The 22,174-nt window shown below is 36.2% G+C and overlaps 1 protein-coding gene across 9 annotated transcripts in view; it reads left to right on the top strand.

Annotated features, from left to right (window-relative positions):
• Nucleotides 1–22,174, top strand: part of COL5A2 (collagen type V alpha 2 chain) — a 387,158-nt gene that overhangs the window by 223,592 nt on the left and 141,392 nt on the right. Inside the window, exon 1 of one of the 9 annotated variants that reach the window (XM_042949416.1) lies at nt 16,940–17,175. The exons of the other annotated variants lie outside the window; for them this stretch is intronic. Coding sequence (XP_042805350.1) covers nt 17,079–17,175 — 97 coding nt within the window. The 5' untranslated portion in view covers nt 16,940–17,078. Of the gene's footprint in view, nt 1–16,939; nt 17,176–22,174 lie in introns of those variants that run through there. 9 annotated transcript variants of the gene reach the window in all.

Here is a 22,174-nt window from a genome sequence, read left to right as displayed (position 1 = left end):
AGTGAAGTCATATGATATTTGTCTTTCTCTGACTAATTTCACTTAGCATAATACCCTCTAGTTCCATCCAAGTAGTTGCAGATGGCAAGATTTCATTCTTTTTGATTGTCGAGTAATACTCCATTGTATATATCACATCTTTTTTATCCATTCATCCATCAGTGGACATTTGGGCTCCTTCCATACTTTGGCTATTGTTGATAGTGCTGCTATAAACATTGGGGTGCATATGCCCCTTCAAAACAGCATACTTGTATCCCTTGGATAAATACCTAGTAGTGAAATTGCTGGGTCGTAGGGTAGTTCTATTTTTAATTTTTTGAGGAATCTCCATACTGCTTCCCAGAGTGGCTGTACCAGTTTGCATTCTCACCAGCAGTGCAAAAGAGATCTCTTTCTCCGCATCTTCGTGTTGGCCATCATTTCTAATGATTACTTATTATTATTACTTATCTATACCCCTCAAAATTGTGACTTATATATGTTCTGAAATGACAGGTAAGGACTCGATTTTCAGGCCTGTAATTTATTTTTCATTTATTATGAAAGCAATTTTCAAACGATTAAATTGACTTCTCACACATATCATTGAAGAAAATAAATGATTCTAGCCTATAGGTCTACAAACCAATAAATAAAACTTTTTCTTGTCCCTCCCATCTTTCTAGTAAGCCTTCTATCCTGTCTTTCTTTACCACTAGATTTCTACAAAATTGGTATCTTCTACCACATATTTCCTCTTTTACTATCCATATGTCATCCAAGTTAAAAAATGAACTTCATACAGTTTCGTATTCATAAGGTCCTTTGCTCATAATCAAATAATCACAGAGTGGTGGTAAGAGAGCTCACTTTATTCCAGCAGTACTACAAAATATGAATGATTGCCAGACTAGATTATATACTTATAAATCCATTAATTATCTTAGCTATATATAGTTATATTTATTATATAAAAATAACATTCATCATCCCAGCCTCCATATGGAAAATTGGCAGGATAAAGTGTAATATATACTTCTTCCAGGGAGGAGTAATAAAGTCCTAGATCTAAATATATATCATACCAAGGTTTTAAAGTTTAAGGTAGCAGAATAAAAACCAACAAGAGCCTATGGAAAACTTTTCCCATATAAGAGAAAAGCAGTAATCCCATATGGGTTATCTCATTCCTTAAATATATTGAGGAAATACAGTCTTCATGCACTTGTATGAGCTTTTGCTGGAGTTGTCTTCCCCTGGAAATTCTCATGGCTAGCTATGTTTGTCATTTGACGTTCAGCTTAAATATCACTAATAAACTAAATAGATAAACCTGAATAAACATTATTTTAAAGCCAGTTCAACAGCTGCAACATCCACAACAAAGTATGTGTGTGCCTCCAGGTGCCTTCATTTATCATCCAGAAGCTGGAGAACTTCTGGATGATAGGAACTCTCTCTACTTTCCTTTATTTGTAATATTTTAGATTGGGAACAGCTTAAGTAACTAATAATAAGGGAATAGCTCAATATGTTATAGAATGGATGTGATAGAGTATTATACAGTCATTAAAAGCTGTTCATAGAATTTTTAGTAGCATGCATTAAATTCTTATGTTAACTGGGAAAAAAGCCGTATATTAAGCAAGAGATTACATATTAAAATGTATTCTTGAATAAAAAGTATTTGAAGAGAAATAAATGTTGTAAATGTTAACCAATGATTGTATTAAGGTGGGTGGTGGGTTTATACAGAAATGATTTTTAAAATATTTTCTGCATTTTCTCTTCTCTAGTGTGGGAGGGAAAGCATGTCCTACTTTGTAAACTTGAACATTAAATACTGTATAAACATGTAGAAGAAAAATGGACATGCTTGGACTATGGTATAAATAAGTGTTTCTCAAATTTTTGGTTCGGTCTTAGGAGCCCTTTGTACTTTTATAATTATTGAGGACCCTAAGTAAAGTTTAGTAGATTATACTTATTGATATTCACTATTTTAGAAATTAAAACTAAGAAATTTTTTGTTATCAATGAATTGAAAATAATAATAATATACCCATTTTGTGTTAACACAAATAGTGTATTATTATGAAAATAGCTATACTTAACAGAACAACAAGCTAATGAAAAGAGTGGCACCATTTTACATTTTTGCAAATCTCTTTATATTCAGGCTTAAAAGCAAACAGCATGATTCTCATATTTGCATCTGATTTCAATCTGTTGCCATTTGTTGTAATAGTTAAAGTATATGAAAAAATCTGGCCTCATTAATATATGTACTTGGAAAAGGGAAAACTTCACAGACTCACCTGTAACACCCCAAAAAAAAGATCTTATGAGCACCCAGGAATGCTTAGACCTTCTGAAGTAGGGATGAACTGGAAGTCAGATCTGGGTTTTAGTCCTGCATGCTTTACTTACTAGTTGTTTAACTTTTGCATGTCATTTAACCCTACTGCACTTAATATTAATTACATATAAAATGAGATTCTTATCCCACTAGATGTTTGAGAAAATTCAATGGGGTGTAGTTGTGAAAGTCCTTTGCAGTATCAAAACAAAGATCTGGGAATCCACACAGGTCATTTTTGTGTTTTCTCTATGTAACCAAATAAAATCGTTTATAGATAGTTGTGTTTGAAACTCTCATAGTCATAGATAGTAAAGGAATAATATTTAGTTATGTACATTACTTTTAGGCAAATGGAAAGTCTGTTTTTTTTTCCAGGAGGATATCAGACACTTTCATTATTCTTTCCCATCTTTTCTCTACAAGCACTCTCCTTTTAGTTCATTCTATTTGATCAGCGCTCAGTTGGAAGTTCTTTCTGAGTTCAGGCAGTCTGAAGGGAACCCTGCCAAACTTAGGGATTGCTCACTTGTCTTGTCCTTTTACCCACTGAAAATCTGTTTTTAATGGCTAAAAATAACTGCAGGATCCCACACTGTCCATTATTAAGCAAAGAATTGAATAAGATTCTTCTCAAACAGTCTGCTTGTGAGAATAGTGATAGCTTATATTTCATTAATTTTTAGAATTTATAAAACTCATTCATGAATGGTTCCTGTAGTAATACTTTGGAATATGAAGGGGCTTTCACTTGCTCATTTTCCAAACAAGGAACTGAGCTTTGCTGATGTATGGAGCTCTCCTTAGGTCAAGTGGTTAGTCAGAGGCTGCCCCAGGACCAGAGCACATATTTCCCATGGCCCAGTATTGCCAGAGAGAATATTCGGTAGAACAGTCCTTTCAGAGAAATCACACTTCAAGTTCTTAATGACAATAAAGGAGTTTTTGTTAGGTTCCTTTTTTTTTTTTTGAACCTAAAATTAGTTTGATTATACTTGCAATTCATTCCCTTTCTTCAGGATTTGGAATTTGGAATGGTATTTATTTTTCTAAATACTTTAAAGGGGTAGTAACACTCATAGACTTGCATCAGAGAGGGACTTAAAGATATGTTTTCCATTTCTCTTTTCTGTGTTGACTCTCAGGCTGCTGAAAAACCAGTTTGGAGTGAAACTAGGAAAGGAGATGAGGTTGCTATGTGAAAAACAGAATTCAAATCTATGTATGGTTACTGATTCATGCACATTTTTTCTTGAGCTATGTCTTCTTTTGGAAGCAGAGATATGGGTGTGGTTCTACAAGGAAACCACACAGAATATTAGAAATACATTTTTTTTCTACAAGAATAAAGATGTAGGCATGTTATTGATGTCTTTATGCACCTCTCTATTGACAGAGGGTTCTGGAGAATATAGTCCAGTAGTATATTAGTTTAGTGAAATCATTTAAAAAAAAAACCATAGTACCTTGAAATAGAATAATTAGCATAGATACTGTCTTGAAATACTGACTAGGCTATTAAAAGATGAAAATATTATTAAAGTCAGGATTTATTGTAATTGGCTTTTAAATATTTCCTGGCCCCTCTTCCCACCTCCTTTACTGTAAATACTTTAAGCTTTTAAAATATTGTGTTTTACTTAAGAAGATTTTAAGTATTAAAATATAAAATATAAATATGCTTTTTAAAACATTAAGTTTTATTCCCCCACTTTGTACTATTGAGTGACCCATGACTTAACTCTGCTAGGCTACTAACAATTTCTTTAAGCCATTTGAATGTTTTCCTCTCTGTCTTTGTCTTTGCTAAGTTCCCTTCAGCTGATCTTTGTTGGAGTGCCATCTATTCTTTGAAGGTCTGCTTAAAGTCTACCACATCCATAAGCTCTTTTCAGATTCCTTATGACTCTATGTCCTTTTACCCTACCCTATTTATCTGTTGTTGTGTGCATTTCTATAATAGAACTCATCCTGGTATTATGTGGATATCACTGATGTGGATATCAGTGCTTGTATCTATTACCGCCAAATCAGGTGAGCCCTTGGAGGGCAATGACTATGTCTTATATATGTTTGCATCCTGGAAGTAATATCTCAGTAAATGTGCATTGTGTTGAATTGCATATAACTTTTGAAACCAGAATCCTCACTTCCTTAAGTAGGTAGGATGGATATATTAGGATGAGCCAAGTACATTTGAAACAAGGGTGTGGTGGCCAATGCTCGTGCCTGAGGAGCACAATAACTTCTTAATTCTTTCTTTAACAGATGATTTCCATGTCCCAAGTAATTGAAATAATTTGGAGAGTGTTTAATAGATTCATTAAAAAATGAACAGAATCCAGAACAAATTTAGTAAATTAAGTGCACCGTAGCTTCTGGAGCCAACTAATGGGCCTTAGAGATCGACTATAAGATGCAAATTAATAAAGAATCTCTTCTTATAATTAAATGTATATACATTTAATTGTAGTTAAGGTAACAGGGAGAGAAATTGCCAAAGTTCTAAGTGTCCCTTGATTGTTTTAGCTAGGTATAATATTTGTGGAAAAAGAGATTCCAGATGTTCCAGGGATAATTCTCCAGATTCCTCTCATTCCAAAATCATGGAAGTGGAGATGATGCTGAGAGGGAAGACAAGGCACATTTATAAAATCTCACTCATCGAATAATATCTTATGATTGCAATTATTCCAGAAAAAACAAAAGTAAGTCTGTGTAAAACAAGGAAATGAGGTCCATGTGTTCTTCCAAATCTCAGGAGACGATATCATTCACATACTTAAAAAAAATTAAAATAATATACTCTCCAACTAGTGAGTGAAGCCTGTGTTAGTATTTTCTATGCATTAGGAATAATGACCCAATATTTGTAGTAAGTTTTCACAGGAGGCTTTGATTTTCTCATCTTTAGGTGCCAAGGAGGACTCAGATTTATATGAGTGTAGTAACTTCATATCATACACAAAATGAAATTTATAAGTTGACTTTTCACCAACTCTCTTTGTATGGGTGTATATTTTTATGTATGAATATGTACATATTTTACTTAAATAGTAATTATGGCAATATGATCTAAATGTACAGGATGTTTCTGATTTCAAAGCAGTATAATCAATGAGCCATGGGGTACTTGTGGTGTTTAGAACATTGGAAAGAGCCCAAATATCCTTCAACTTATGAATGAATAAAGAAGATGTGGTATATAATGGAATATTACTCAGCCATCTAAAAGAATGAAATCTTGCCATTTGTTAGAGTGTATCATGCTAAGTGAAATAAGTCAGTCAGAGAAACACAAATACCATATGATTTCACTGATATGTGGAATTTAAGCAATGGAACATGAATATAAGGAAAAAAAAAAAAAGAGATGGAGACATTCCATAAGAGACTCTTCACTATAGAGAACAAAGTGAGGATTGCTGGAGGGGAGGTGGGTGGGGAGATGGGCTAGATGGGTGATGGATTAAGGAGGGCACTTGTTGTATTGAGCACTGGGTGTTATATGTAAGTGATGAATCACTAAATTCTACTCCTGAAACTATATGTTAACTAACTAAATTTTAACTGACTAAAGTTTAAATAAAAAATTGTAACAGGAAATAAAAGAACATTGAAAAACTTGGATACATAGTGACACATTTTTAATATTTAATTAAGACTTCAATTACTGTGGTCAGAGCTTATCTGAATTCATAATTATATACTGTAAAACATTGGTTTGTGAGCATAATTAATTCTGGAAACATGCTTGTAATCCAAAGCACTTGTATAGCAAAGTTAATTTCCACATAAGAAATAATGGAAACTCAAATGATTCTTTCCACAACCCAAAAATATTTATAGGAAAATGATTACAATACTATAATACAATACAAAGTAACGAAGAAAATACAAAATGTAAAGAAAAACAAATTAACCTGCACTTACCTTTGAAAACCTTCCTGGTTTTCACTATCACTGACAGAATCACTGCTATCTATTGACTCAATGGAATCTTTTCCTGCATGGGGCCATTGTATATGTTCGCACAGATGTTGACTACAGTGCAGTATTAGTAAACTCTTGTCATAAACCGTATTTAATGTAACTGGCAATAAGGCAGCAGAGGAAAGGATCTATATCTGTAGGCAGCCTGACCTAGAATGAAACAAAGCATTCCTAAACTTACTTTTGAATGGAAAAGCAAAGGACTGTATTTTTTGAAGTGACAAAAAATACACTAGTGCCAGTTGTGGGCACCTTCCAAGGTTCAGAAAAATCACTGATTTCTGCCAAACACCATGGTCTGAGACTGAGTATTTGGGCAGGGGAGATGATCACCCACAATCCTGCAGTAAGAGAGAGAGAGAGAGAGAGAGAGAGAGGGAGAAACCATTGGCTCAAATGTGATCATGTGACATTCAGCATCACATACTACTTGTATGTATTGCAACACATCGCTTATTTATCAAGTTAAAATTTATTAGAAATGTTGGCTCGTTTTGCAGAACACTCACAAGAATAAGTTAACCCAATTCAAGGTTTTACTGTATTTACACAAAAATGAGCTCACTGTTACTTGAAGATATTTAAATAAAAATTATAATCCAAGTGCATCATATATTTTTTTTAAATTTCTTTTAACATTTATTCATTTTTGAGAGACAGAGACAGAGCGTGAGTGGGGGAGGGGCAAAGAAAGAGGGAAACACACAACCCAAAGCAGGCTCCAGGCTCCGAGCTGTCAGCACAGAGCCCAATTCAGGGCTTGAACAACGGACTGTGAGATCATGACCTGATCTGAAGTCAGACGCCCACCGAACTGAGCCACCCAGGCGCCCCTATATTTTTTATTCAATAATGTCATCTTATCTCATTAATGATTATTAAAGTACTTGCATACTATAAATAATTTTGATAGTAGGGATTGTGAAATTCCCGCTTTTCAACATTGATTTAAGACTTACTACTGATGGTCATTTCCCATTTGATATATCTACATTGGGGAGAGAGAGATGGGATGAATCTTTTTATTACTCACAGATTATCTAAAGAAGTATTTAAAAAATCATTTTGAGGGGCCCCTGGGTGGTTCAGTCAGTTGAGCATCCGACTTTTCATTAGTTTGAGTCCTGCATCAGGCTCACTGCTGTCAGCACAGAACCCACTTCAGATCTTCTGTCTCCCTCACAATCTGCCCCTCCCCAGCTTGTGCTCGCTCTGTCAAAAATAAATACTTAAAAGATATTGGTTGGAATGCTTCTGACATATTGATAACTGGTATATTTTTTTTATTCAAACACTGAACACAAATATGAAATGTAAAACAAAACTACAGCATAAATGAACTTCAAATGGCAATTTTATATAGAATGCTATTCTTTCCTAAGAGCCAATTTACAAAAACTTCTTGCATATTCTCTCAAAGGCAGAGAACTCCACAGCTCAGCAGATAGCACTGAATTTACTAAAGGGGCTGAAGCAGTAGTTTGCCCCAATACACAGGAAAATTTTAAATATTAAACAAAGTGCTGATGGACTTGGGAAAGGTGATAAAATATGTTACATTAATTTCCTTGCCCTCTACTTCCCTCTCCATCCCAAGGACACAATTCCCAGACCTCTGACGGCCAGATAATTGTCAACTGAACAATGTAAGAACTGAGTCTGATGGACTGAATGACTCCTTATTTTGTTGAGAAGCAACTTGACTCTGAGGCTTTTAATATTTTGAAAGGAGTATATGGAACATAACAAGCTCATTTGGTATAAATGGCCTTTGGTGTCATTGAGTTTCTGGACAATTTCTCCTTTGTAGCCTGTACCTAGCCCTGCCATCTAAAAAGTTTCCCTCAGGGGAAGCCCTGACTCATGGACTCTCATTTTAGCTACAGAGAATTGTCTATTCCAATACAAACAATTATCCATGTTTTAGGATTTATTAGGCTTAGTAAACAATGGATTAATGGTTAAGAATGAAGGAATAAACTTAAAAATATAAACATAGAAATTTAAGAAAAGGAATGAACAGCTGATACATGCTAAGCATGGATGAAAACACAGAACCAGACAAAAAAGGCTACCCACTGTGTAATTTCATTTATATAATATTCTGGAAAGTCAAAGCTATAGGGACGGAAATCAGATCAGTGGTTCCCAGATGCGGATGGGAAAAGATCGACTCCAAATGGAAGAACTTTTGGGGGTAATAAAATATCCTCTAGATTGTGAAGATGGTTACATGATTGTATGCATTTGTCAAAACACAAGGAAATGTACACCTAAAAAGGTGAATCTTTCTCTATTTAAAGCATGCCTTGGGGCACCTGGCTGGCTCAATGGAGCATGTGACTCTTAATCTTGGGATTGTGGGTTCAAACCCCACGTTGGGTGTAGAGATATTTAAAAATAAAAAAAATATTTCAAAAATTTTAAAAATTTTAAAAAATAAATCATGCCTTAATAAACACAATATAAAAGAAAAAAAAAGAATGAGGATTGAATTAGTGGAGCATACTGTTGTGGATAATTAAACTTCCTTCTATTTACCTTAGGTTTTCATCTTTATATAAATGTTAACAATTAAGTGTTATTTTATCAAGAATTTTTAAAATGTCTATTTATTTATTTTTAGAGAGAGAGAGAGAGAGCTAGTAGGGAGGGGCAGATAAAGAAGGAGAGAGAAAATCCCAAGTAGGCTCTGTGCTCAGCACAGAGCCTGATGCAGGGCTCAATCAAGAGTTGGATGCTTAATTGACTAAGTCACCCAGGTGCCCCTGTTTTGTTTTTTTTTTTCAGATTCCACATGTAAGTGAAATGATATGGTCTTTGTCTTTCTCTGACTTATTTCACTTAGCATAGTATCTTCAAGTTCTATCCATGCTGTCCCAAATGACAAGATTTCATTTTTTATGGTTGAGTAATATTCCATTATATATATATTAACAGTTAAATTTTATTAAAATTTTTTTAACATTTATTTAGTTTTGAGACAGAGATAGACACAGACAGAGCACGAGTGGGGAAGGGGCAGAGAGAGAGAGGGAGACACAGAATCTGAAGCAGGCTCCAGGCTTTGACCTGTCAGCACAGAGCCCGAGGCGGGGCTCAAACCCCTGGACCATGAGATCGTGACCTGAGCTGAAGTAGGATGCTCAACTGACTGAGCCATCCAGGCTCCCCAATAGTTAAATTTTAAACTATTGTAATGAGAAATTAAATGGGAATAGAATGATAAATTATGTGTTTTTTTTTTTAAAGAAGCACTAATGAGGTTATGTGTTTTTATTTAACTGGCACTTAGATATTACTTTTATGCCAGACCTTATCTAAGAGCTTTACAAATATCAACTATTTAATCCTCCTAACAACCCAATGAGGTAGGCAATATTATATTTTCATTATGCAGACAAGGAAACTATGCAGAGAAGATATGCAATGTTTTCATGGTCACCTAGCCGGTAAGTAGTGGGCCAGGATTTGGACACCGTCAGTCCAGCTTCAGAGTCTGTGCTCATAACCACTACACTTCTGCAGAATTTATTGTTACTATTGTTATTATTTTATATAACAAAATATATTATATATTTTTTACCTTTATTGAAGTATAAGTGATAAATAAAATTATGTATCTTTAAGGTGTAGAAAGTGATTTTATATATATATACACATATATGTTTATATATATACACATTGTGAAATAACAACTATAATCAAGTTAATTAACACATCCATCATCTCATATAATTATCTTTTTGTGTGTGTGGTGAGAACATTTAAGACCTACTCTTTTAGCACATTTCAAGTATACATAGTCACTATGCTGTACATCAGATCTCATTTCTGCAGACTTTTTTGATACTGCCTTTCCAGTTAGTAAAAATCTGAATTATAGTTTAATTATCATGAGGTACAATGGATAGAGTGCTAGGATTCGGAAGCCTATGTTTGAGACTGTTTGCATTGTGTAACTTCTGAAAAGTCACTAATCTCTCTGAATCCCAGTATAAAACGTGATTATCCTGACCATATTACTTTACTGGGTTATTGTGAGTCTCAAAGACTATGTGTGTACTCAAATGGTATGTAAAGAGTAGGATGCCACACAAGCCAACATTATTTATCAGGTAGGTCACTTAGAATTTTGGCACACAGAATGCTCCATAACTTCTAAATGTGACTATTGATTGCCTCAGGAGATAAGACTGTATTTTGGAATGTAAAATTGCAAACTTTTCTCAAAATATGACTTACTCTGAAACATATTTACATTAAAATGAAAGTTCATAACATAAGAAGTTAACAATTTCCAATACAAAAAATTATTTCTAATTATGCCTGGGTGTAGGAAGATGTATTTTTATTACAAATACTCAGCTAGAGGTAAGCTATATTTATAAAGTTTGGATACGGATAGCATTCGTGACTAAATATGTTGGTTCATATATTTGTTTACTTGGAAAAATGTGGTGCTAAATACATTTCAAGGGATTCTCCCAGTGTTGTCATTTGTTTAAAAAAAAAAAATCAGTGATGGAGTTTAAGCTAAGGAAATAAACATCATATAATGTCTTTGAACCTCAGCTCCTTATTATGAAAAGACTGTGCAGCCAGAGTTCTACACCTGGATCTGGTAATTTCTTGATGTATGACACGCCATGAGTTATTTAGTTTCTATGAGCCTCAATTTCCTTTCTTCATGTGTAAAACAGGGAAAATAATAGCACTTACCCCATAGCATTGATTTAAGGATTAAGTTAATACATATAAAACGCTTACATAGTTTTTGCAACAAGTACTTAATACATTTTACCATTATTACTATTGTTATGGTTATTATTTTCAGTGACTTTCTGCCAGAAAGAGAGTATATTCATAATATGCAGACTTTTTCTCTTCAAAAATTATGGTTATGGTATTTCATAGCATATATGTGCAGAGATCCACCTAATCAGTTCTGTGCCGTTCTTCTATTTTGTTACCCATTGCTCTTCCTAGCTGAGCTATTCCTTTCACCAGGACCATCATTTTCCTAGTCCTCTGTGTTGACATCTTAGAATCATTTTCATTTGTTTCACTGCCACTTCTGTCATGGCCTTTCAATCATCAAGTTCTACTGATTGTTTACCAAACAATATGGGTTCAACAAATAACCATTGGGCAAATATAAATAACCAAACAATATCTATAATATCAGGGAGCTTCCAATTTGATAGGGGAAACAGACATGTAAATATAATGTGGTGTTAGAGTAGTTTGTACAGAACATGGTGGCCAGTTCTATGAAGGAACAGGCTGGTTTGTCCGCGTGGAGGGTGAGGTGGTAAAATTTGAGCTTTGCCGGCTCTATCATACTCTTCGTTGGCAGAGATGTCCTTTCAACTTTCTTTATCTAATTTCTCAGTGATTTTATTTCCAAAATACATCTTGAATCCCTCTGCTTCTTTCTATTTTCACTGCATTTCCCTAGTCCAAGAAACCATCATGTTTCATTTGGTGTAAAAGTGCTTCCTAACCTGTGTCCTCACTTCCATTCTCGCCTTGCTAAAATACATTTCTCATAAGTCATTTAGATTAAAAAAAAAACAGTACTAATACTAGAGCACATTATTCCTCTGTTTAAAACTCTTTAATAGGGGTGCCTGGGTGGCTCAGTCGGTTGACTGTCTGGCTTTGGCTCAGGTCATGATCTCACAGTTTGTGGGTTTGAGCCCCGCATTGGGCTCTGTGCTGACAGCTTAGAGCCTGGAGCCTGCTTCAAATTCTGTGTCTCCTCTCTCTTTGCTCCTCCCCCGCTCATGCTCTGTCTCTCTCTCTCTCCTTCAAAAATAAATAAAAACATTAAAAAAACTTTAAAAAAACCTCTTTCATAGATTCTCATTGCATTTAGAAAAAAAATCTAAACTCCTCTTCATGATCTGTGAGACTTTACCAACAGACTATCGCCATAAAGGCTTTCTTTTTATTTTTGCATATTCAAAGTTTCTTCCTATGTTTGATAGGAGCAATAATGGCCTTCCAAAGATGTCCATGTCCTAATCTCCAGAAGCTGTGAATATGTTACCTTTCATGTCAAAAGGACTTTGCAGATGTGATTAAGGATCTTGAGATGGGAGAAATTATCCTGGATGATATAGGTGGAAACAGTATAGTCACATGTGTCCTTAGAGCCAAAGAACCTTTCTTGCCTGTGGTCAGAGAAAGATGTGGTCACAAAAATAGTGTCAGAGTGATGCTATGTTGCTGGCTTTGAAGATGGAGGAAGAGGCTGTGGGAACGTGAGTGACCCCTAGAAGGTTGAAAAGGCAAGGAAATGGATTCTCTGCCAGAACCTCTAAAAAGGAATGCAGGCCTGCTGACACCTTGATTTTGGCCCAATGACACCCAGACTTCTGACCTACAGAACTATAAGATGGTACATTGTATTGTTTTAAGCCACTAAGTTTGTGATAATTTTTATGGCAGCCATAGAAAATTAATATATAATTCCAAGCCACATACACCTGCTGTTACCTCTGTTTAGAATGCCATTTTTTCCCCCTGTTCTCTAGTGATAGAGCCTTTTTCAAATTTTAGGTCTCAGATTCCCTGTTACTTCTTTCAGATGGCCCTAATCTTCAGCATTCTTCCCACCACCACCTCCTGAACAACTCTAAAACAACTCTTTATTTCCTTCATGGCATATCATTGTCTGGAATTACCTGTTTTCATATTTACTCACTTATTTATTATTGTTTTTCCACTCAAGGTTGTAAGCTCTCCAGCATCAGGGACTTTGTTTGTGTTGTTCACAGATATATCCTCAGTTCCTGGAGTAGAACCTGGCAAATAATAGGTATTCAACAAATATTTGTTGAATAAGGGAATGAACTAGACAAGGGAAATGGTTATTTCAGGCAAAGGTCAGAGCCTGAGCAAAATTCTGAGGTGTGAAACTGCTTATGTGCCTGGGAAAATTTATGTTTCCAATGGCTGAAGCCAAAAGAGGAAAACAGAAAGAGATGGGAACCAAGAAGTAGGCATTTTCCTCCTCCCTGTGCCCTCCTTTCTCCCCTCCTCCTCCTTCCCTCTTAAAATATTATGTCACTATATCTTGTAAGTACTTGGGAGTTAATGTAGTTTAGGGTTTTTTTTTTTTTTTTAGAAGGGGGAAATAATTGAGTGAAGAAACATGTAATAAAGCCAACAAGACTTGGCAATCAATTGGATGTATGTTGAGGGAGAAGGAAGGGTGTCTTCCTATGTTCCTGATCTTTGGGACTATAATAATGGTGGCAGTGTTAATGGGTACAAAGAACAATGAGAGATAATGGTTTCATTTTGGACTCTTTGAGCTTGGTGAACTTGTTCAGAGGAAGATGTTCAATGCAGACACTTAGAAATACAAGTCTGCAAGAGCACTTGGTTGGCTCAGTAGGTTGAGCATCAGACTTTGGCTCAGGTCATGATCTCATTATTTATGAGTTCAAGCCCCACATAGGGCTCACTGCTGTCAGTGATGAGCCCCTTCGGATCCTCTGTCTCCCTCTCTCTGCCCCTTGTGTATGCAGCACCATCTTAAAATAAAAAATAAAAATTAAAAAAAAAGAAATACAAGTCTGCAGATCTATAATTCAGGAAGAAAGCCTTGACTGGAAGTCGTTAGCATGTAAATGAAAATGAACTCCAGGGATCTAATAATTAATATAGCCCAAGAGAATGGGCAGCATAGGTAACATGCTGATGGGACAATGTTGGAAAAACACAATAACTCTCTGAAAGGAATTAGAAAAGGATGTTTGACCAGAAAAGCAAGGAATATAAGAGGAGTATGTAGGACCAGGGAGTCTTGAGAGGAAGGAGTTTCAGTAAGAAGAGAATAGTCAGAGTATCAAATACTATAGGGAAGGAAGATGAAAAGTCTTTGGGTTTATCAATAAAGAGATATGGATGTCTCTGGTACTGCTGGCGATGATATTCTAATGCAAAGGGTGAAGTATAACTGAGGGGTGAGGGAGTAGAAGGGGAAAAAAGAGACTACACAAGATGAGTACTTAAGGGAAATCTTTGGGTTTTTTTGTTTCTTTTTTGAGGATAGAGATGACACAGAAAAATGTCCTGCAGGAGATGTGAAGGGATGGGATAAAGAGGACCAAGGGAGGGGTGCCTGGGTGGCTCAGTTGGTTAAGTGTCTGACACTTGGTTTTGGCTCAGGTCATGATCTCACAATTTGTGAGTTCAAGCTGAACTGTACTGAAGGCATGGAGCCTGCTTGGGATTCTCTCTCTTTTCTTCTCTTCCTGTCCCTCCCCCTGCTCATGCTCTCTCTTGCTGTCTCTCTCCCTCTCTCTCTCAAAATAAGTAAACTAAAAAAAAAAAGGAGTGTCAAGGGAATGATCAACTGTGAGGGTGCTGAGACATCTTTTCTCTGGAGACTGGAAATATTGGTGTCAGGCAGATCTAAGACGTAGGAAGAAATAAACATACTCACTTGGGAGTCAGACATCTCTGGTATAGAACCCTAAACCCTAAATCTACCACTTAGTAGCTGAGCAAACTGGAGCAGGTAAATTTCTTTGAATCATAATTCCTTATATATGATTTGAAAAAATAATAACTTTCAAGGTTGCTGTGGAAATTGAATTGGTAAATGCTTACTCAGGAGGTGTGTATTATTATCATGTGTATACTTGGGAAGGGCTTCACTGAAATTGAGATGGATTTATGAGCTCCCCACGTAAGCACTGAGGCCTAGAATCAGTTCTTCAAGGACTAAGAAATGGTTGAGTCCTCTATCCTGAATGCAACCACATCTATAAAACAGACACACCTGGTGAACACCTGTGTACGTTTTACTCTTGCAAATTGTAACGTAGGATCCTAATAGATGATAGAGGAAAAGCCTGAGTCACAAAGCTCCCAGAGGCGAGCTAATTTATCACAGCTGTCCTGAGAATATTTGCTGTGTCCCCATCATGCCATGTGCTTTTGGTTTGATAGGAAGAAGAGGCTGAAGCTGGAGGGAACCGTGAGAGGCTGAATTGCGTTTTTAATCTTTCTTGTAAAAGTGAAAAATTAAACTGAGAGATCCAGGGTTCAAGGTGCTTGGAAAGTTGAGCCCCTCTGGAATATTTCTCCAGAGATTCTAGCTCCCAGCTAAAATTCAAAGGTTCTTGGATTTCTTCTATTAAAAGTGATCATGTATTACTTAGCTAATTGCACTCTATAATCTGTCCTTTCTCTGAATTTCTACTGGCCTTAATGCACTCCCCAATGTATTTATATGCTCTGGCTTATGTTTCTTTGTTTCATGTAAATTTATCTTTTTTAGCATCTACTTGTGTTCCTTGATGACAATGGGACAAGGCCTTCAGTTATTTCATGTCGTTTTCTCCCTCAGTGCTTCGTATGGTGCAAGGTACCTGATCACTGCGTAGTTACTATAAGCAGTTGGCTCACCTGTATTGTATAGGACAGCCACTCTGGGTCTAGGTGTACTCAAGCAGTGAATGTATTAGATCATGTACAACACTCAGAGGTCATTAAGATCTTGGCAAGCAAGAGGGGTGGCACAAAAATTCATGAATATCGCTCTTAAAGGGCATGTGCAACTGGGACTACCACAGTCCCTGAAAGACTGGTGTAGGAATAATAACTCCACCATCGACTCTTATGTAGCTCTTTGCAATTTGGAACTTAGTTAATAATACACTACTCATTTTAGTGTCCCTAAACCTTAAACACTGGTCAAGGCAGAGCCCTTTTCTCAAATGAGAAAATGGGAGTGCCCAGAGATAAAGGACTTTGTGTTTACGAAATTGGTAAGTGGCAGAGCTGTTGTTGAAAATGAGACTTGCTGGATCCAAATGCAGTATACTTCCCATTCCTCTACACTAACATAGTCGACTAGTTTTCTACGTAATAAAACTTTCTGGGCCAAAAGGGATCTGCAGATTTGTTCCACTAAACAAGAGATGTGGAGAAATGCGGAGATCATCTTAATTCAAAGTAGGATGCATCACAAATTCATTCATCTCAAGCAGTTTCCTTCACCTGAAGCTTACCTGGGCACAGTTTTAATAGTCCCCTTCCAGAATCTGGGAAAAGAAACTGAATCTGGAAAAAGAAACACAGTCTGTCAAGGAGACAAGAATACTTCCTCTTCAGTGAAAAGAAAGGGTTAAAATTTGATCCTTTGAAAGTTTAAGGTGGACAAGAGTCCTGAATTATCTAGACACCAAAGAGTAGGCAAAAAGGCTGTGTAGCTTATAGGGAAAAAAGTGAAGGGGTGTGTGTCTGGGGGAAGGATTAGGGAGGGGAGACTAGGACTATTTCCTTCTAACAGGCTTTCTGTTAAAAAACAAAAGAAAGAAAGAAAGAGAAAGAGAAATAAACATTTGTTCCTGTGATTAAGCCCTCATTTGTGTTTAAAACATAAATGAAGTAGGGACAGTTCAAGGCACAGAGGCGCGTGTTCTGATTTGGTTGTTTACCATCAATCAGACCGTTGCTTGGCAGACACTGGATGGTTATGAGCCTGAACAAGCTGAAAAGGGGCAGGAAAAGAAGTGGAGGCAGCATTCTTCCTATTTAAAGCTGCATCGCTTGAAAAAAGTTTTCTCAGACTGTGCTGGAGCTGGTGCTGAAAAAGGGGGTTTGCAAAGGCTGCCCTGGGGCTGGTGCTAAAAGAGCCCGCAGCTGACTTCATGGTGCTACAATAACCTTAGAATCTACTTTTCACTCCCAGGAGGACCCACATGTCTAATATTTAGACATGATGGCAAACTGGGTGGAAGCAAGACCTCTCCTCATTCTTACTGTTTTATTAGGGCAGTTTGTCTCAATAAAAGCCCAGGAAGAAGGCGAGGATGGTGAGTTTGCTGTTTGCTTTGCTTGTGGTGTTTACTGCACGGTTTGGGAAATAGGTGGAATGTTAAGCCTCGGGAAGGAAGAGCGTGAAGAGGAAGTTCTGGTTTGAAGTTGAGAAGGGGGCTGACAGATTTGCACCTGGGAAACGGCTCTCTCTCGGAAGACAATCAGGATATTTGTAAATGCGGAGCTTCTCCATCTGCCGTTGGGCTGCATGTTTCTGGGAAACCCTAGAAGTCCTTTTGCCTGAATGTGGACAGTGGGAAGTTTAAAAGAAATGGAGAGTGCTTAAAACGGAGCACTAAAAGCACTTTTAGTCAGAGGAGTTCTGTTCTGTGGGCTGGAGTTTTCAGAGCAAGGAAAAGTCGCAGCAGGAGCTGGGTAGGGTGGAGTCTTTTTTGTACGGAACTTCAGCTGCTTCATACAATTCTTTGTTTAGAAAAACCTCTGCAGCCACTCTGATAACTGATTTTTCTTTGTCTTTGGCTCCTTATTCTTTTCTCTTTACAGACTTTTACTTCTTTCCCATTTTCATTTGTGATCTTAAACCACTTTTGCTTACTGAGAGACAGTCTCGTTTACTTGTCCGTGACAGAGGCTGATAGAAGCCAGATTTCTTAAACAGTGGTATTTTCCCACCCTACTGACTTGATTATCAGGACAGTGGTGGCTCCCTGCTGGATGGCGGAAGGCTGCAAATCGGCATGCCTTATATATAATGTATTTATCATGGAGTATTTGCATGGGCATTATCCTTTAGACACAAGTTTCATTTCTTTTTTCTGATTTAAGGCAAATCTTGCCTGGTTACCGATTTTTTTTTTCCTATGCAATTTGCTCATGGTTAGAGTTGGGTGGCATGGTATGGTTAAGCAAAAATGCATGGCTGCTATAGAATATAAGAAAACATTTAAATTGGTTCCACTGATTATTAAATCCTTATTCTCCAGACATGTTTTTTTTCATAATAGACCATATAGATTTTCATAACTATTTAACATCAAACTCAAGCTTTTAAAACTTAGCACATTTAAACTTTTCTGTTATTGTCTTTTATATATATTTTGAGTGTATATATATATATATATATATATATATATACAGATATATGCATATGTGTGTGTATATTTTTTAATACCTGCTTCTGTGTATTTTTGCTCTGAAGATGTTCATAAAATTAATCTACAGGCCACAAGGTCTAAAAATCATTTAAAGAGTGAAAATAAGAATGTGAAATGAATACCCAACAATCTGTCCAGAGTCCCATAGAGGGGGCACTTTCTAAAATCTTGTAACTTTTTACGTTACTTTTTATGTTTTAAAAAACGAGGCAATTCATAAAAGGTAAAACTGTTGAGTTTCTTTGAAATGGTGTGAAAAACATTAGTTGTTTGGAGGGGAGGCGAAAATAATTGAATAGGTACTAGGAGTCAGGAAAGGGGAGGAAAAAATATGGAAAAATTACAATAGAAATAGCAAATTTAATTATAAAAGGAACAGTTCACTCCCCTCCCCCACCAAAACAATCAACAACTTTAGTTTAAAACTTAATTAACACAATTTTCCATGTCAATATACTTTAAAATAAACAACTTACTTTTATAAAGTGTGGAAATAATTGATCATGTGAATAAACGAAAAGAGTGTTTCATAAGGTATATGGAATAAGCCATATGTTAAAAGACTTTTCCAAATAATTGTAATTACTCTGTAGGTGTTATTGAAAAATAAGGAGAGTTTAATGTTTTCTAATATTAATTTACCTAAATTTTAGAAATTTGATATTTGGTGCAAAACAGTCTCCATCTCCATACCAACCCCTCTTCCCCCTATATAACCAAACAGCACAGCAATCGGAATCCCAAACATCAGATTTTACAGAAAAAGTATAATTCCGTACATACACATGGTAAAACTTAAATTCCTCTGTTTTATTACTCAACCCAGGAGAAAATATGTGATAAAAATTCAATAGCAATAGAAAGTTGTATGGCCCAAATTAAAGGTAATATACACAAGAATTCCAGAATCTAGTATATTCAGAGTTTTGTAACTTGTATTGTACTTACTTACTGTTCATATTTTGGTTTCAGTTACATTGAATGGATACTTGGCAATACTTTATTCCCCCTGTTCAGGCTTGACACAAGCTTAATAAAAGTGTCAGAATTTTGAAACTCCATGTGATTTTAAGTTTGGGGAAGAGTAAGTTCAAGTAAATGCTTTAAACTAAAGAAATAGCTAAGGTTCACAGGCAAAACAAGTATATTTTTCAAATTTTGGCTATAACTAATTGATATAATGTGGTAGTGATTTTGTGTAAAAATATGTCCCCTTTGAAATGTGGACACATGTTATCACAGGTAACTACATGTTTACAAGCTTTTATAGTTTTCTTTTCAAGACTTCAATGTATATTTTTTTATCTGTTTGACTGTGTTTATTTACCAGAAATGTCAACATAAGCACAGTGTCTGCCTGATAGAAATACTTATGAATGATGAGATAAGAGTAAATAAATAAAGTTTTAGGACATATAGGCCCAGATAATTACTACCTATCAATAAATATAAGAACTGAATTAATTTTTCACATTCCTAAGAACTGAAGGGAAGTTGGGCTAACTTTAGTTGACACTATTCAGTAACAAGAAGCAGAGTTAAGAAGACAAAATCAGCTTTTCATGAGTTTTGGGGTATATGTGTCTGTGATGGTGGTGGTGGGATGCTTTAAAAGATTCCCCATTTAGGGGCGCCTGGGTGGCTCAGTCGGTTAAGCGCTGACTTCGGCTCAGGTCATGATCTCATGGTTCGTGGGTTCGAGCCCCGTGTCAGGCTCTGTGCTGACAGCTCAGAGCCTGGAGCCTGTTTCAGATTCTGTGTCTCCCTCTCTCTCTGACCCTCCCCCGTTCATGCTCTGTCTCTCTCTGTCTCAAAAATAAATAAACGCTAAAAAAAAAAAAATTAAAAAAAAAGGTTCCCCATTTGTTTTTTCTAGGAGAAAATACTATGAATTTATAGTAATTTTTATACTCTTAAACAAAGGTCTAACACCTATTGAGTTATGCACATTTTTGTTATTAGAAATGGACAGACTTAATCTGAGAATATAATCTTTGATATGAATCGTTGATTTCAACAACAGAGAAAGAATGGGGAGAAGGAAAGGTGCAGCATTGTACCATTTTATTTCCAGAGACCAGGTAGGTGACATAAACAAGTGAAGCAAGTGAGTGTTTGTATATCAACAGGGGATGATGGGCCTGTGGAGAACTGAAGATGCATATGCCCACTTTAAGGCATTCAAAACCAGTGTTTTCCAGAAAGCATTGCATAAGCCAAATACAATATCTCTGAGCGCCAAGTCTGGCTCATGGACCATAAATTTGCAACCCTCTTGTTGCAACCCTACACTGATATCCTGGACCCAAGCCAGCTTCTGATTACTAAGAGATGAAGGGCTCAGAGTCCTTTTTATATCATGGTTTCTTCCATTTTTATGCCACATCTACCATTTATCTCATTATTATAATACAAACTTGAAGACACAAGTGCTCATTACTTAGTACTGCTTGGCCCAGATTGTTTTAAATGGTACTTAGTACATTACTAAGTAGTACTTGGATTGGATCATTTTATAGGAAGTAGAGAATATGAATACATAGCTTACGATACTTGAAAATTCATAAATTGTTTTAAACTCATTACTATTGAAATAGATACTTTGGATTATGTAGGACATACAACCTTTTCTTTCATAGTGGATGTTTTAATCTAGATTCAGCTGCATATACCAGAATGCAATTGTTTAAATTTTTTTTAAAGTGCTTTTTTTTTTTTTAATAAAAGAAAGTTTTAGTTAGGTAGTGAAAGGCTGGTATATTAGCTGTACAAAGTCATCAAAGACTCCGTCTCTTTCTAGTTCTCTACTCTCATATTCCTGGGCTATAATCCTTGATGTTATGGTCTTAGATGGCTGCTGGATTTCCAGCCGTTACATTTACTTTCCAGGCATCTGGATACAGGATGAGAGACGAAGGCTGTGATTCTCTCTTTATTCATGGAGACTATTAAGTCTTCATCCCACTTCAACTTACTTGTGGCCAGAATTCAGTCATATGGTCACACAAAGCTACAAGGGTGGCTGGGAAATGCAGTCTTTTAGGTGAGTAGCACTAGCAGCATACTCTACTGAATAGAATTATGTTACGAAAGAAATAAAAGAGAGAATAGCTGTTAGGAGGCAAATATAGTCCCAACCGCAATGAGTGTAACTGTCACCCACTTTCATTGGAATAGATCTAGTTTCACTGGGCAGGATATAGTTGTGTGACCAGATATACCCTTGTTATTGGTCACTTCCAAGTAGTCCATGAAGCCAAGAACATTGGATGGCACTTAAATTAGACTGCAGCTTTTTGCTTTCTAATTCTTTTAAAATACATTTAGAAGTACCTATAACTTTTATCCAAACTAAAGTGAGGCTTTATTTTGAAGAGTATATCTCTCTCTATAGATGTAGACTGGTAGATTGATAGATACAGATAATTTTTTATATTGACAGAACAACATGTGCATTGACCATGACTCTTTAGGTTAGTGGGTAAGCAATCCACAGATCCACATTGAGCTGGCTGAATAATCATCTGAAGAGCTTGTTACTGATATAGATTCTAGGCTTCCCTCTTTTCCAGATATCTTGATGTAGATGGTTTGGATGGGATTTGGGAAGCTGTCTAGGTGATTCTGATTCCTGTTGGTTAACCACTATACTGCATCTCTGCCTAACATCGTTTTGATATTGACGTGGACCAGTTGGCTTCTTGTTCCAAGACTACACAACTGTGGTGTGGAAATAACTTGCTATTCTACTTATTCCTTTCACTTACAAAGTTGCCTAATTAACGTTTGTAGAGAAACTGTGGCAAATTCACCACTGTGGCATTTCTGGAAAAATAACTCAATGCCCAAATCTTCTTCACAGCAGTTAGGTAAATCATTC

Source organism: Panthera leo, chromosome C1 (assembly GCF_018350215.1).
Source record: "Panthera leo isolate Ple1 chromosome C1, P.leo_Ple1_pat1.1, whole genome shotgun sequence".
Classification (NCBI taxonomy): domain Eukaryota; kingdom Metazoa; phylum Chordata; class Mammalia; order Carnivora; family Felidae; genus Panthera; species Panthera leo.
The sequence above is the reverse complement of the archived record's forward strand: the minus strand, read 5'-3'. Positions and strand labels throughout refer to the sequence as shown.